The sequence below is a fragment of the Manacus candei genome, unplaced genomic scaffold (genome assembly GCF_025592945.1).
Source record: "Manacus candei isolate 608988 ecotype Guabito, Panama unplaced genomic scaffold, ASM2559294v1 h1tg000013l, whole genome shotgun sequence".
Lineage (NCBI taxonomy): Eukaryota > Metazoa > Chordata > Aves > Passeriformes > Pipridae > Manacus > Manacus candei.
Genome location: NW_026138061.1, coordinates 6,937,075 through 6,952,081, shown reverse-complemented (window position 1 = coordinate 6,952,081; position 15,007 = coordinate 6,937,075). Strand labels below are relative to the sequence as shown.

The 15,007-nt window shown below is 38.2% G+C and overlaps 1 protein-coding gene across 7 annotated transcripts in view; it reads right to left on the bottom strand.

Moving 5' to 3' along the window:
• The window catches only part of EFR3A (EFR3 homolog A), a 76,713-nt gene that overhangs the window by 27,895 nt on the left and 33,811 nt on the right, over positions 1–15,007 (bottom strand). For 6 of the 7 annotated variants that reach the window (XM_051778420.1, XM_051778421.1, XM_051778422.1 and 3 more), the window contains 4 exons: positions 14,623–14,744; positions 10,885–11,034; positions 6,288–6,425; positions 403–481 (listed from right to left, as the gene is read on the bottom strand). In XM_051778420.1, coding sequence (XP_051634380.1) covers positions 403–481; positions 6,288–6,425; positions 10,885–11,034; positions 14,623–14,744 — 489 coding nt within the window. The remainder of the gene's footprint in view (positions 1–402; positions 482–6,287; positions 6,426–10,884; positions 11,035–14,622; positions 14,745–15,007) is intronic. The other variant, XM_051778416.1, reaches the window with a different exon arrangement.

Genomic DNA, 15,007 nt, shown 5'->3' with positions numbered 1-15,007 from the left:
AAGAATTTCTCCATAATATCCAATTTCCACCTTTCCTCCTTCAGCTTAAGGCCACAATACAGGCTGCTCATTAATGAAAATCTTGAGCACAACACAGTTCCATGTGAAGTTGGCTTGTTGAGCTGTAAAAGCAGCACAGCTGTACTGGTACACAGAAATGACCAATTTGAGAGATCTATTTGTCAAGCACAATGCCAGATCAGTACAGCTATCCTAGTCCTTGTTCTGGAGCTTGCTGAAGGACCTCTGCACTACCTGCCACTGGAGTTATTTAAAGGGATCTTTTGGATTCTTTGACTTCATCTACTGTCTACCACTATCATGGTAAGGTGAGCATTTAAACCTCTCTCATGCGCTCAAAACATGCATGCAAGGAAAAAAAAACGCTGGAGAAAATCCTACCTGTATAGAATACATGATGATTTTAAAGCAGGAAACAGCAAATTCATTAGGATCCCATAGTCTGTGATGGTCTAAATGCCTGTAAGCAAAAATTAAGAGACCTGAAATAATGACATTCTGCAGATATAACAAATGGTATCTTAGGGTTTTCTCAAAATTCATCCCAAAGGGATTATTTACTTACATAAAACTTCTAAAAAATGACTTATTAACTCAGTGAGAAATCTAGAACTTAAAAAAGGCATTTTTTTTCAAGGTTTAGGATGTGATCACAATACATGTGGCTGAAACAGAAATACCTGAGCTTCTAGTTCCAGAAATTTAAGGAATCTTGTCACTCCAAAGATATGCAGTTAAGAATATATACTGTTTCCACACAAAATGCAAGCATAAAAATGGCTGTGACATTAGATGCTCACTTATGTGAGAGATATGCTGAAGAGGATGTTTTAACACTGTGACAAGCTTCTACTCTACAGAAGATAAATAATTTGTTTTTAATCACAAGCTACAAAATAATTAGGGCTGAATGTTCCATTCAGAACAGAGACTCTAAGAACTATTTTTCTTTTCATGGTGGTTTCATGAATAAAATATATGGAAAACAAAAAAAAGCTACTCTTTATGCATATACACCTTTACATCTGAAGCATGTCAACAGTTTCTGCAAGAAATATCAAAACAGAATCCAAATGATAAATGCACGGCTTTCTTTTTAAATGGGAGAGGAACCACAAATGACAAACTCTGTCAGAGTTTTAAGCAAATACAAGGAATTCTGCTTAAGCACTATGCTGAAAGGTATGAATAGGGCACACAAAGTTTTGCAAAAAGGAGATCTGAGTATCTAAAAAAGCATGACAAAAATAACTGCATTTTTCAATCTAGAAGACTGAAAGAAAAGGTAATTTTGGATGCATTTTAATTGCTATGATCTAGGTTTAAAAAAAAAACATATGAAACCCAACAAATTCACCAAAAACCAACAAACAAACAGGCCAAACCAACCAAAAAACTTTCTAACAGAAACTGAATTTAGGTTGTGTTTCTAAACAGGTATCTCAGCTACAGAATCCTTACTGCTCTGTCCTTTCTCAAGGAACTTAGGAAACACATGCTTCAAACAGCAAGCTCAAAAGCCCACTGGTGAAAGGAGTCAGTGCTCTGAACACAGGAGGACTGACTGGATGCTTAAACTTTCTCTGCCTAGAATATGGAGGTCTCAATTCACTCACTGGGCAGCTGCTCCCAGCAGTGACCCAGCTGCATACACAGGTCTCCTTCAAGCTTGATTAAACCAGCTGATACAAAGCCATCCTCTCCTGTGCCCTAAATTATCTTGCAGTCCACTGCAGAGCTTAAAAAAAAAAGTACTGCCATTTTGACACATTACATACCTTTAATAGAAATCCCTACAGGAAAGAATGTCAGGGATTTTAAAGGTATTTTGCCTGTCAAAATAACAACAGATTTGCATTACTAAATATCAAACCTGACTACCTGTTAGGGATAACTGCCTTTCTTGTGCACACTGCAAATGCACAAGGTATAATTAATCCTGCCTTGGGGTAGAAAAACAAACAAAATCACCTCTTTAAATCCTTCAGGGCATAGAGGGCATAATGTATTTATTCATGTCTTCTTCCTTCTTAATATAATTTCAGTACAGTCCATCATTTCTTGTACATGATAGCTTATTTTGGCTAACCTATTTTATTTTTGTCTCATCAAATAGAAAATCATACTCTCCACTATTTTCTCCTGATTGGAACTGATCCCTTAATCTTTCAGGGCAGCATGTGTTCTCTGTTACCCTTGACAGTTCCTATTTATCTGCCCTAAAGATCCATTCAGGCAGATTACGGTCAACCACATCTTATACCATGTTAAAAAGAACCAAATTCCTCTCAAAACAAGATATACAGTTTTCTTCTTCCAGAAAGGCCAAGTATTAGCTGCTTCAGGTAGATGAGCTGATGGGATGACAGCAGGGGGAAGATGACAGCCTAGGTTAAAGGTCTGTGTAACAGCTCAATGGGCAGCTTACTTTGTGTACCAGAATTTTCCTCCTAAGAACAGCAGTATTAGATTACTGTAGGTGACACATTTTAGTGATCATAACACAGTGTATTCAATGTAGTTTTGTTTTTGTAAAAGAGGCTAAAGGGTATTTTCAGCATGGTGCATTTACTTCGTTAAAATAGAGTCACACCTTGACTCCTTTTTTTTTTTCAAATTACATTTATTTCAATAAAGAAGATCCAAGTAAAGTTACAAAAAATTTTACTGCTGGATTAACAAATGCCAAGCTGCCTTCCATTGAGATCTGTTGCATATATGTGGCAAATGTGCACAACTGGGTTTCTCAATTTAAAAGGAACAGCAGAACCAATCATGCAAATTACTTTATTGAGAGAGAGACAGCCACTAATGATCCCTGAACTCCCTCTCATTGTCACACATGCAAGCAATCCTTACAGTACAAGATGATAAACTGATACTGAGGATTAGAAAGCATAACTGAGGCATGCATGTATGGGAATACACAAAATAATCTGCTCACACATCATGCACCAGTCTGTTAGTATTTGAAAGCCTTGCAGAGATGATGTGATAACCGACAAGAAAGGAAATACAGTAAGATAAACAGTTTTTACACTTGGGAAGTTTTTTATATTCATTAGGTTCCTGGATCTCTCTGATTCTGCCTAATCTATTCACCTAATTCATGCTAAGTAAGTCTCAACAGCTTCTGACTGTTGACACAACACAGAAAATTTTTTCAGGTAATGTTAATATAATTATTTTTTTTACTTTCATTAAGCAATTTCCCAGATTCATCTGTCAGATTTCATTAAAAATTATTATTTGAAAGTATTTAGCTACATGAAGACATTTATAACCATGGAGATTTTCTACCAAAGGCAAGGAAAATTAAGGTCAACCCAAACCTGTATGAGGACACTGACTCCAGATTTCTACTATCTTCATTATTTTTAAATCCCTCAATCACTGAATACACCCAGTTTCATGATGACAGAAGCACTATTATCTCAGCTTTGCAAGGAAGTGATACCATGTTGCCTGATATTCCAGTGCCACATGAAGCAAATCTTCCAGTGGGGAATTGAATCTGTACCTTCAGTGTTAACATAAGAGGCCTTATCTATTGCTCCAGAGTTTTCTTAAAAGCTGTAAAATTGTTGAAAATTGTTAGGAGAAATTGTTTTCTAATCATAAGCTCAGTCAGGTTTTTCAATTCGATAAAGTACAATGGACTCGCTATCTTGAACTTTCATTCTACCTGTTGTGCTCACTCACAAAGTGAAGCTGATTAGATACAGCACTCCCTTTTTGTTTAGGAAAAACAGATTGAAATTGCATTTTCTGCATCTCTTGTTCTTCAAAAATACTAAACCTTTACAGCAATCATTTCTAAAAAGACACATTTGGCAATTCTTCCTCAGAATGAACACAAAAATGGTGACCACAAAGACTGTCTATTTATAAAAGAGATGATATATTCTGAGCACCTGGTCATTATCTACTGATTTCAGTGCAGTATGTGGCATGTTGAGGTGCACACGCTTTGAATACATCAGGCTTTAGACTTTCAACAGGAAAAACAGGTATGACACCTTCTCAAATCCCAAACCAAGCACTAACTCTTGTCTAGGGAATCAGGAATTATTTGTAGGAAACTTCCTTGATACTAAAATGATACAAAAGATTGCAGTTACTGCACATGATGATAAAGTTTCATGATAAACCCATCAAAAGAATTTAAAAGTGGTAAGAAAGCAGCTGCAATGTAGTTCCAAATAGTCCATTCAGACTTTTTGGCACCTAACTGTTCGCTCTGGTGGCAGGTATTTGAGGAATGCAAATTTTAAATCTAGGGAAGAATGAGTATTTCTTAATTAAACACTCAACTTTGCAACATTTAAAATCCTATCAGGCTGGTATAACAGGTATGTATGGAAAATAAGAGAATAGCATAGTTCTTTGTATCTAATGCTTTCTGGGGAAAAACAAAAGGATACAAAAATTTTCTGCCCTCAATACCAACCCTACCTTCCTTTGCAATTTCTGCTCTTAACAGCAGTAACTTGAAAATGACTTTTGGTAGCTTGAAAGTCCTTCAGTGTACTAATAAAATACTTAATACTTGTGGGAAGAACTAAGGCCATATAAGAGAACGTATTCCTGTAACAGAAGCATATCTTGAAAAATCTACAAGGAGCAAGCAGCTCTTCTCATCCCCAGGAAAAGCAGGGTTTGAAAGTGCAGAGCTTCCTGCAAAGATTTATGCCTAGAACACGTGAACTTTCATAGAAACACAGAATGGTTTAGGCTGGAAGGGACTGTAAAGATCACTTAGTTCCCAACCCTGCTGTCATGGGATGGGACATCTTCCACTAGACCAGGTTGCTCAAAGCCCCATCCAACCTGGCCTTCCAACTCTTCCAGGGATGGAGCATCCACAACTTCTCTGGGAAACCTGTGCCAGCGCTTCATCTCCCTCATAGCTAAGAATTTCTTCCTAATATCTAATCTAGATCTACCCTCTTTCAAGTCAAAGCCATGCCCCTATGTCCTACTGCTACACACACTTGTCATAAGTCCCTCTCCAGCTCTTTTGTGGCCCCATTTAGGCATGGAAGGGGCACTAAGGTCTTTCCAGAGCCTTCTCTTCTCCAGGTTGAATAACCTCAACTCTCTCAGCCTCTCTTCATAGGAGAGGTGCTCCAGCCCCCTGATCATCTTTGGGGCCTCCTCTGGACTTGCTCCAACAGGTCCATGTCTTTCTTACGCTGGGGGCCCCAGAGCCAGACACAGTACTCCAGGTGAGGTCTCACGAGAGCAGAGCAGATGGGGAGAATCCCCTCCCTCTTTGATGCAGCCCAGGGCACGTTTGGCTTTCCGGGCTGTCAGAGCACATTGCCAGGTATTGCTGGGCTGTTCATCAGCAAACACTCCCAAGTCCTTTTCCCCAGGGCTGCTCTCAATCCCTTCATCCCCCAGCCTGTACTGGTTCTGGGGATTGGCCTGACTCAGGTGCAGGACCTCATGCTGAACCTCATGAGGTTTTCACAGGTCCCACCTCTCAAGCCTGTCCCCGTCCCTTGGGATGCCATCCCTTCCCTCTTGAGTTTGACTGCACGACACAGCTTGGTGTTACTGGACAATTTTATGAGGGTGCACTCAATCCCACTGTCTATATCACTGACAAAGATGTTAAACAGTGCTGTCCCATTACTAACCCCCGGGGAGCACCACCTGTCACTGATCTCCACTTGGACATGGAGCCTGGAAAACCACCCTGTACGCCATGACCCTCTGCTCTGCTGTGCAATGTGCCTCAACAGAGCTGGGAGATAAATGTCTGCTTTGCAACAGACATTTAACAGAGGTGAAAGAGGCAGACTTAACTCATCTCAATGCTTGTAGCTTTTTTCACAACATATTTTTAAGGAATCAACAGGGCAAACGCAGAGAACTGAAAAACACTGGACTTGACTTAGCAGTATAAATTGCAACTTTTGTTGTGCTATTTGTATTTTACTTGGTTTGTCTCTCCACTGATTGCAACACTCATCTATGGGAAATTATTATCTTGAATAAACAGATTCACGTTGAAAAAAAAAGGCCATCTGAGGCAACGATCTGTCCAAACCATTGTATTCACTTCTGAAATCAGTTTTCTCTGTAACTAGCTTCGAGTTAATATACAGGCAACAAAGAGGTGAGATGAAAAGAGGAGCAATTTTTTGAAGAAACATGAATGGAATCCTTTGGGTTGAAAAGGAGGAAGGAATTTAGTGCAACAGAAAAGAGGATGAAATAAAGAAAATCTCTTAACACGTCACAAATTTTTAACTTACGCAAAAACTGGTCTGACAGCATTATTCATATTTCCATAGGTTGCTCGTCCTAGTAGTTCTCTGAAACAATTCTCGGCCAGCAGAGCAGGATTTTCCTCTTTCTCTCCTCCTGTTGGAGAGGATGGAGGGCCTATTCTGCTGAAATAAGACAAAATACATTGCTTATCCTACTGATTAATATTCAGCTTCCTTACTGTACCCATCCTTGGTACTAAACCACTCATGAGTCACACTCTTGATCTAGGCAGAAACTGTATTTCAAATATGCATCAAACCAGAATTCTGAATAAAATATTTTATTCTCTTATAGCTGGACTATAAACCCACTCAGTACTAACCACTGTATTAGTATACATTTATATGGCAAAACCAAAGGCTGCTAATACTGAGTTAAATTGTTAAATTGTTACCCTCTCCATTTTGACAAACCACTACCTGTTGCCAATGATGAACAAAGGCTGTGAAACCATGAAAAATGTCAGGCAGAATCTTAGTCATTTTGTTGGGATTAATGATCTCATTCACCTGCCCACTACTGAATCCATACTGTGTGGGTGAGTGTTAAATGAAACTCCAGTACTTCTGCACAAACAGATGGTTTGTGAGTTGAAAAAAAAAAGTCTGACTGAAGTAATTAGAACATTATCACCCACACAGTTACCTCTAGATAGGTAGTGCAGAAGTTGGTCACCTTCTAATTGGTGTCTCCCATCATTACAACAGACCAGAGCACAGCTTAACCCCTCAGCCAAGCTGGGGGTGCTGGGGTAAAAACAGTTCAGAAAGAAAGCAAACGGTTCCCCTTCAGGCACCTCCATTACTTATCAAGAAACACTGTACCTGCAGGTGGTTTAAACACATTATAGAAACTTAAGTGAGGATTCATTCACCTACATTAACATTATGCACCTATGCATTAGGAGATTTATTTTAAATTGCAGAAATCAGTACACTAAATCTTTAAACATTATTTCAGCACTGCAGCTAAAATTTGTGAGATAAATATGTTTAAAAATGTTCACCAAGAGCACCACCTTTAGTTAAGGTTCACTCTTCAGCATCATAAAACCTCAGCTTCAGAGCATTATAAAAAGTTGCAAACTGAAATACCACTAGTCAAATGAACATGTTGACATCATAGTTGTAATATATCTTCTGATAGCAAAAGATTTTCTACTGTTTCAATACTACTGAAATCTAAAAGCAGCAATATAAAAATCCTGTTGCCTCTGGTAACATCGGTGTTTCAGAATTACCACAACATTGTCAGCTTGTCAGATTTTAGTAACAGAAGAGCCTCAGGCACCCTGTTATGTAAGTAAGGAAAAATACTTTTACAAATGCACCATGATTAGAATTTTAAAAGGCATGACAATTTATATATAATCCACCACGAGTACCACTAAACTACAGCTTTATTCAACTGCTGTGCCACTTAATCTCCCTTTTTTCCCCCCCCGTATTGCCTAGAATCACATCTAGGCAGATGGGTATCCTTCTCAGCACAGAGAAGGTACAAATAACACTGTAGGTACTGTCATTCCCATTGCTGTTTTGACTGATTCCCTAAAATGCAGCAGCATTGCAAGGGTAGGTGGGTGGGTGGGCGGGCAGGAAAAAGCAAGCAGCCTGCAGAACACACAGAGCGAGGCTGTCTGGCAGAACGCCAGTTAAAATGCAGTAAAAGTAAGTTATGTTTTAAGTGCTTGTATACGCAAACCTACAGAAGCTGACTTCTCAGCCCTGCCTGGAGTCTTATTTTAGAACAAGTTAAAGGATGAAATTGCAATCCAGTATTCCTCATATAAAACATTAGTCTCTGACTGCATAGGAACATTCAAAACTATCTTGAGTTGTCTGTAGGAATCACATTTTATTTTGAACAGCACCTACGTAAAAGTGTTTCTCATTAAGTGTTCCTTGCCATTATCGATGAAAGACAACGAATAGAAAACTATGCTTTTTAGTTTTAGGGAAAAGCTTCATGCAGCCTCTCGAGTTTCCATTCCAAATGAGCAATTCATACTCATTTTGTTTCACTGACTTGGCTTTTACAGAAATATCAGAAAACATTTGACAAATCCAACTTCAACACTTAGAAAAAATACTAGTATTCCTATGCATCTAGACTTCTTGTATTACCACAGGTCCAGAGGGTTGAAAATGCACTGAAATGGGCAAGAGCTACTCCCTTTAGATGCTCTACTGCCATTATTGTGGGTAATCCCTAACAGAAGAAGTGGCAACAAGGAAATGGAAGGAGGATGTGTTGAAGTTCAGCAGTTTGAACAGCAAACACCTTATCAAAGGCTTGAACTGGCTTAGAGAAACTCAGCACCTCAAACATTAGACTTCTTTAATACCACAAAACCAGGATTGGCCAAAAAAAATGACAGGACACGTGAAGTAAGACTTAACCACCACTCATGAGCAGAGTAGCTGCAGGATTGTTTGACTATGATTTACTAACCCTGAGAAAAAAATACATTCTAACCTACCAATAAACCAGAATTTGTATGAACATTACAGATATATTAGAAGGATTCAAAGTCAAGTTTACAAGTGCTAGAGTGTCCTTCTGCCTGAAACAAGGCTGGCATGTTTAGCCAGTGAATTACCAATTTCATTACATCCCTTCCCCATTTTAGAGATGCACATAAATAGACATACAAGTCACGTCATGTCTGATAGACACATAACTAGACTGTGCATTCAGACATATGAACAAATAATGGCATCCAAGAATACAATTACCTTTTTAAAACGTTGTTTAAATAGTAAATTCTTAACTCCAAAAAGTGTCTCTTCTGACAGGTACTCAGAAGAATCTTCAATTAAGCTATTACGGTTCCACAAATTAAAATTACACTGACCTTTAAAGTAAGCTTTACCTTACATGTAGTTCAGCTTTAACCAAAAATCATTCTTTTCCATGGACCTAAGTTGGGGGTATTTTCTGGAATTTCTGCTCTTTCTCAAATAATGCTTTGATTCCATCTGCCAGAACAATATGCCTCCTACTCCTACTCTTCAAGATGTCTCTGTTTGTGCTCCACAAATATGAAGTCACCCATAAAATGAGAAATTCCGTGTAACACCACTTAGGGCCAGCAGATCAACAATTTACAAATACAGTTTTCAGCTTTTCTGTCATATGCACATCATACAAGGCCCCTGCTCACCACTTAGAAAATCATTAGTCTTTTTTTTTTCTGTTGTATGTGCATTATAGAACAAGATTCAAAGAGACAGTTCAGATATTTAAGTAAGTTACTTTTTGACAGATTTGTTTTTCTACCACCACTATTGCATTGCTCAACAGATGATAAAAATCAGTCCTGCAGGACATATAAACTGATCTGCTATAAGTGGTTAATCCGAATCCTACTTCATTCAGCTTTCTATCAGTAGTTAATTTATTTTGCTATATAAAGGGAAGTGCACACCTGAGGGCTCTGTAAAGAGTAACATAGGAAAGGGCCCACCTGCAGCCAGGAGCCCTCTAAGAGCAAGCAAAGGCAAACCAGATTCTCCTTGTTCAAACAGCACCTTCAGAAACCTTAGTCTCTTATTCAAATCACTCTTCAGATGTAAAATTCAAGTAGGTATCTCAGTACATATTGTCTGCGCCCTCAGTTATATGCACAGATATAACTGGACAGACAGACAACTATTGATCTTAGTCATTTAGCCTGAAAATTTGCTTTAGAGAAGAGACAGGTACTGGGACTCAGAAATAAGAGAAGAAAAATAAGGCTGAGGAATGGAAAAACAAATGCCACCAAAACTCAAACCAAAAAAATGAAACCTGACAGAAAGCTCAGTGAAAGCATGAAAAGTCTGTTGCTATAGAAAGGCTGCTGAGCCTCTTGTCAAGCAAGTTTTGAAGCAGCTAGGGTTGGACATGGAATGAATATTTAAGCTTGCCTGCACAGCTGAAGTTGGTTTTATGGAAATTTCCCAGTGCTACCAATACACAGTTTTTACACCTACAGAGTATTTAACCACAAATACAGACTTTTCAATTGTAAAGTGACTGGCATCTCCTCAACTTTAAAAATCACAGACACCTTTTTGAAGATCTTTTTGCATACCTGGCAGGTACTGTGCCTAGGAGTCATTGAAAGCAAAAAAAGAGTTTCTATAAGTAAACTTTAAATCCTTACTTTATGTACTGCTGCAGCCAGGACAGACAGTTGTTGCTAATGGTTAATGGGAATTAAACCTTCAATTTTTAACAAATATAAGTAGCAAAGTCATTTGAGTCACCTAAAAGCCTGCACATAGTTATCTCTGCATCTGATATTATAAAACACTATTTTACAATTTGTATCAAGTCAAAACATGGATATACAATTTCTGGAGCAACTTTTAGGCCAACAGAAGCTAGAACAAGTGAAGAAGAAGAGGTGGACACTACTTTGAGACAAGAAACATTGAGTCGTTATGCAGAGCTGTGCTATCAGTTTCAAGGAGCCTCAGCTAGTAAAGGTTAGTTGTTGTTTCCACTAAAAATAAAAGAAAAAGATATCCATCACAAAAACTAAGCCTAGATACTGCTTAAAAAAAGCATGCCAGTGATAAGGAACAAAATTACCTGTCGATATCTTCTATTTTCTGCATGTTGAACAGCAGTGATGGTACGATCTTGTCCATGTGCTGAGGTTCCCATATAGTTGCTCGAAGTTCATCGTTAACTGTTTTTCGAACCACTCCCTGAATGCCCCTGATTCCAGCAATTCGGATCCTAAGGAAGGAAAAAAAGGAATTACAGAGAACAAGAAACACAGCACCTCCTAGTACAGCTCTTTACCTACTGGGCAGCAGTAATTACGTAGCGTGGAATTCCAGTAGGTTCTCACAAGCAGCAATCAGGAAAATTGGCCAATTCAGTAAGGTTGCCCATATTTTCTCCAAACCCTTTTAAAGCCCATAAGGAACCTAACAAAACAAACAACTAAACAGAAGATGACCTGTCAGGATGGAGTTGACACTGATCAATGAAGACTCAAACTGTGTATACCACCTCTGACAAAAGTCATGAACTCTTCCCCAATTTACTCCCCCCGTTGGTCGAAATTTTGTGCAATTTCAACCTATTCCGGTGCTGAAGAAAAACGCTGTGAAGTGACCACAGCACCACTGCAGTAACACCTGGCACAGCCATGGGATCAAGTCCTTAAAATTTGAAATTAAGGCTACAGATTAATCAGAAAAGATCTCTCCAGATTTCTTAAGGGTTCAGAAGATGGAGAGTAAAGAATGATTCTGTCAGTTTAAGCCCAATGTATAAAAGGAATCACCACTTTTATCCTAAAACTGTTTGAATGAAACCAACTGAGAACTAATCAACAACAATGAAATAATAAAAAGAAAAAAATAATTTCAATAAAGGCCTTGGTCTAACTTCCAGCTGTTTTCACTATTTTGTTAAACAAAAATAGCTTGCAGGAAAATCTGTGCAATGAAATGAGTAGCAAAATACTCTTTTTTGAAACGGTAATAACGTGTTAGCCATTATAATAAATGGTAGAAAGAAAATTATACTTCTTGAGAGTGGTACAGCTGCCAGGTGAAATAAGCACAAGCTTCATTAAAATTTGAAATTATTTCTATCAAAATCTATACCTCATTTTTTAAATCTTGATTTCAGTATGGACAACACACAGCTAGCCCTTGCTCAGTCAAATTCACTGAATTAAAATATTTGTAAGATGAAATACAGAGGTAACCAAATTTTATAATTAATATTTTTGTTTCTATTTCGATTTGTAAATACTTAAATCTGTAGCCTCCCATATTTTAGCTATTTTTGAACAAAATCATGTACATTGAATATGGATCTGATGCCATTCTAGACCTTTTGAGATAGTTTTAATAGGATTATATGCAAAGCAGGTAAGAAAACGGATTCATAAACAGATAGAAAAGCACTTGATATTGCTGTACTACAACTACAGTGCAGTATCTAATGTTGAGTTTTCAATATTAACAACCTAAGATTGACATTTAAGACCCAGAGCCTTCAGAAATCTACCAATGAAACTTTTTTTTAATTATTAGATCTTAAGGCAATCAAGATTTGCTGATATTGTGGCTTTAGATAAATTAAATACTAGCACTGACCTCCCCTGACAAAAGGGAAATCTCACTTACTGGGGAGATTCCAGTTCAGGCTCAGAAGCCCACTTTACCTGACAACAACCACATGTGTAGGTGAGGTTCAAGCTCCCACTCAAGCCACTCAGTTCAGTGGAACCTCACGTCATGCAGGTGAACAGCAAATGCAGATGTCTGGTTTAGGATCAGATGAACTACCCCGTCCCCCATCAATGGTATTGACTGGTTGTGATACCTGCATTTAGAAATGTCCTCTGCAGTCACAGCTGATTGTTGAATTACCTCAGAACCAACAAACCTGCCGTGCCAACTCCAAGAATGATTGCTGCTCACAAAGATCTCTTTCTTAAAGAGATACATTTAAACTGTCTAGGATGATGTGGAAAAAGCCATATTACTATACATTTGGTTACCCTCAGTAAAAAAAAAATTTCACATGTGGGAAAAAGGCCACACTTTTGTGTACTGGAGCACCACTAGCACTAATTTCATGTTCTTACTATTGCACAAAAGGATGAAAAGTGTGTGTTGAAGTAGTGAGGAAAGTGCAGCATTAAATTTCATAGCACAGGAAAGGTTTCATTCCTCTAAACAAGGCTCAGACAGGGAGTAAAGCCAGGATTACATTTAATTTAAGGTCATGTATAATATTATGTCACTCAGATGAAATTCCTCCCTGTCTAAGGGTACATCAACATGGCAAACTGAAGCACAGATAACAGTGCAGGCTGCCAATCTGGAGAGCAAAAGGTTAGCCCAGTTCTCTTACTCCTAGAGCAATCACAGTTTTGAGGCATTTTACTCTGAGATATCCTTGTGACAGGTAGATCATACTTGATATATGAATCAGGGATGTCCTAGTCACTTAACTTATTCCATATTCCAGTTCATTACCAATATTAGCTCTCATTTGCAAGGGGTAATGGAGGTGAAAGTAATGCTGAAAATCCTGAGTTGAGCTTCATGTCTGAACCTCTTATGAAACGTTTTACGGTCAGTAAGTAGTTGAACATTTCTGGTTTAGTTTCACTAAACCTAAAAATATAAAATATCCAAAAGCTCATTGAAACCTTTATGAATACTATTTGCAACAATCAGCTTTAGGTAAATACACTGTACCTGACTGAAGCCTAAGTTATGAGGTAGCTGCATGATATACCAGCTTCACTGGTGACACCTCTTTAAGAAGTTTCCATCCCATTTGCCCTTTGGTCCCTGAGTACAAGTCCTTAAAAAATGGATGGCGTAAACCCAAATCTTCCTAAAGGGAAAGCTGGTGGGGGCAGGGGTAATGGTACAGGCAAAGCAGGCAGATTTAATTCTGACCTATTTAAGAGTTTACAGCAGAACCCTATGCAGAGCAGTAGGGCAACAAATAAAATGGCAGCAAATAACTAAATATAAGGAGGAATTATTTTGGGGGTTTATGTTTGGGGTTTCTTCCTCCTAATCAATGTACACAGTATTCATTCATTTTGAAAATACAGTTCACAGATTTCTGAAGCTGCAAATTTCCAGAAAAATCCTTATGCACTGCAGCTAATGTAACAACAGTACACCTGAAGGGTGGAATAAATGCTCAGCACGCGGACTTGTCATAGTTGGATAAACAGTTTAAGGCACGGAAACAGAAAAAACTACTACAACGGAGATGTAAATAATATAAACCGAAAAGCCTTATGTTTTCCAAAATGCTCGGAGTTAAACACCGATTACCGATTCCCGTGACGGACACATCCGCCAGGGGGAGCCGCAGGAAAACAAACCGCGGTGCTTCCGTAAGAACGGAAACATTTGGAATTCTCATCCATGCGGGCGCTTCAGCTTCACACACGTGAGCAAACTTCAGACATCTCAGACAATTCAGTTTTAATGCGTAATTCTCAAATAGCAATCTCCAAATATGCTTTTGCTGTTCATATAAGTAGCCCAGTTATTTCTCAAGTAAGTTATGAACTCACACATTTACAGCAATAAGCGGTGCCTTTCTGGGGAGAACCCACACAGTCTGAGAGGCACTAGTCAGGCAAAATTACACTGAAATATTCTAGGAATGCCAGCTACCTAAGATTTGCAATATTTGGTGCTATTTAAAAAGTCAGACTTTCATTTTCTTCCTGTGAACCACTCCATTAAATACCCTAATAAAAACTGTATTACACACAATATTACTGTGTCAAGACAGTTTTCTGTAATTCATACAGAGTGCACTTACTCAGTTTGTATTTCTGGATCGGGGTAACACGAATGACACATGGCACTGAACCGAGACACAAAGAAGTCGTAGCGCCTGTGATAGGAAGGTGTGTCTTCCTCAATGTTGGCAAATTTGACAAACTGGAAAAAGAAATACATTTTAAAATGTTTTTAGTATCAATTTCCCCAAATAGAACAATGAGTACTAAGCTTCATTTAAGAAGCAACATAAACCATCTGTATTAATGTACGAATCTAGATTTGACAACACTTTAAAACTTCAGAGAAGAAAAATCTGAATTAGAGAATTTTCTTTTTAAAGTCTTTCCACTAGAACTTCATTTAGATAATGATGAAAGGGTGTAACTACATGAAATACAACATACTATGCAATATGGAAACAT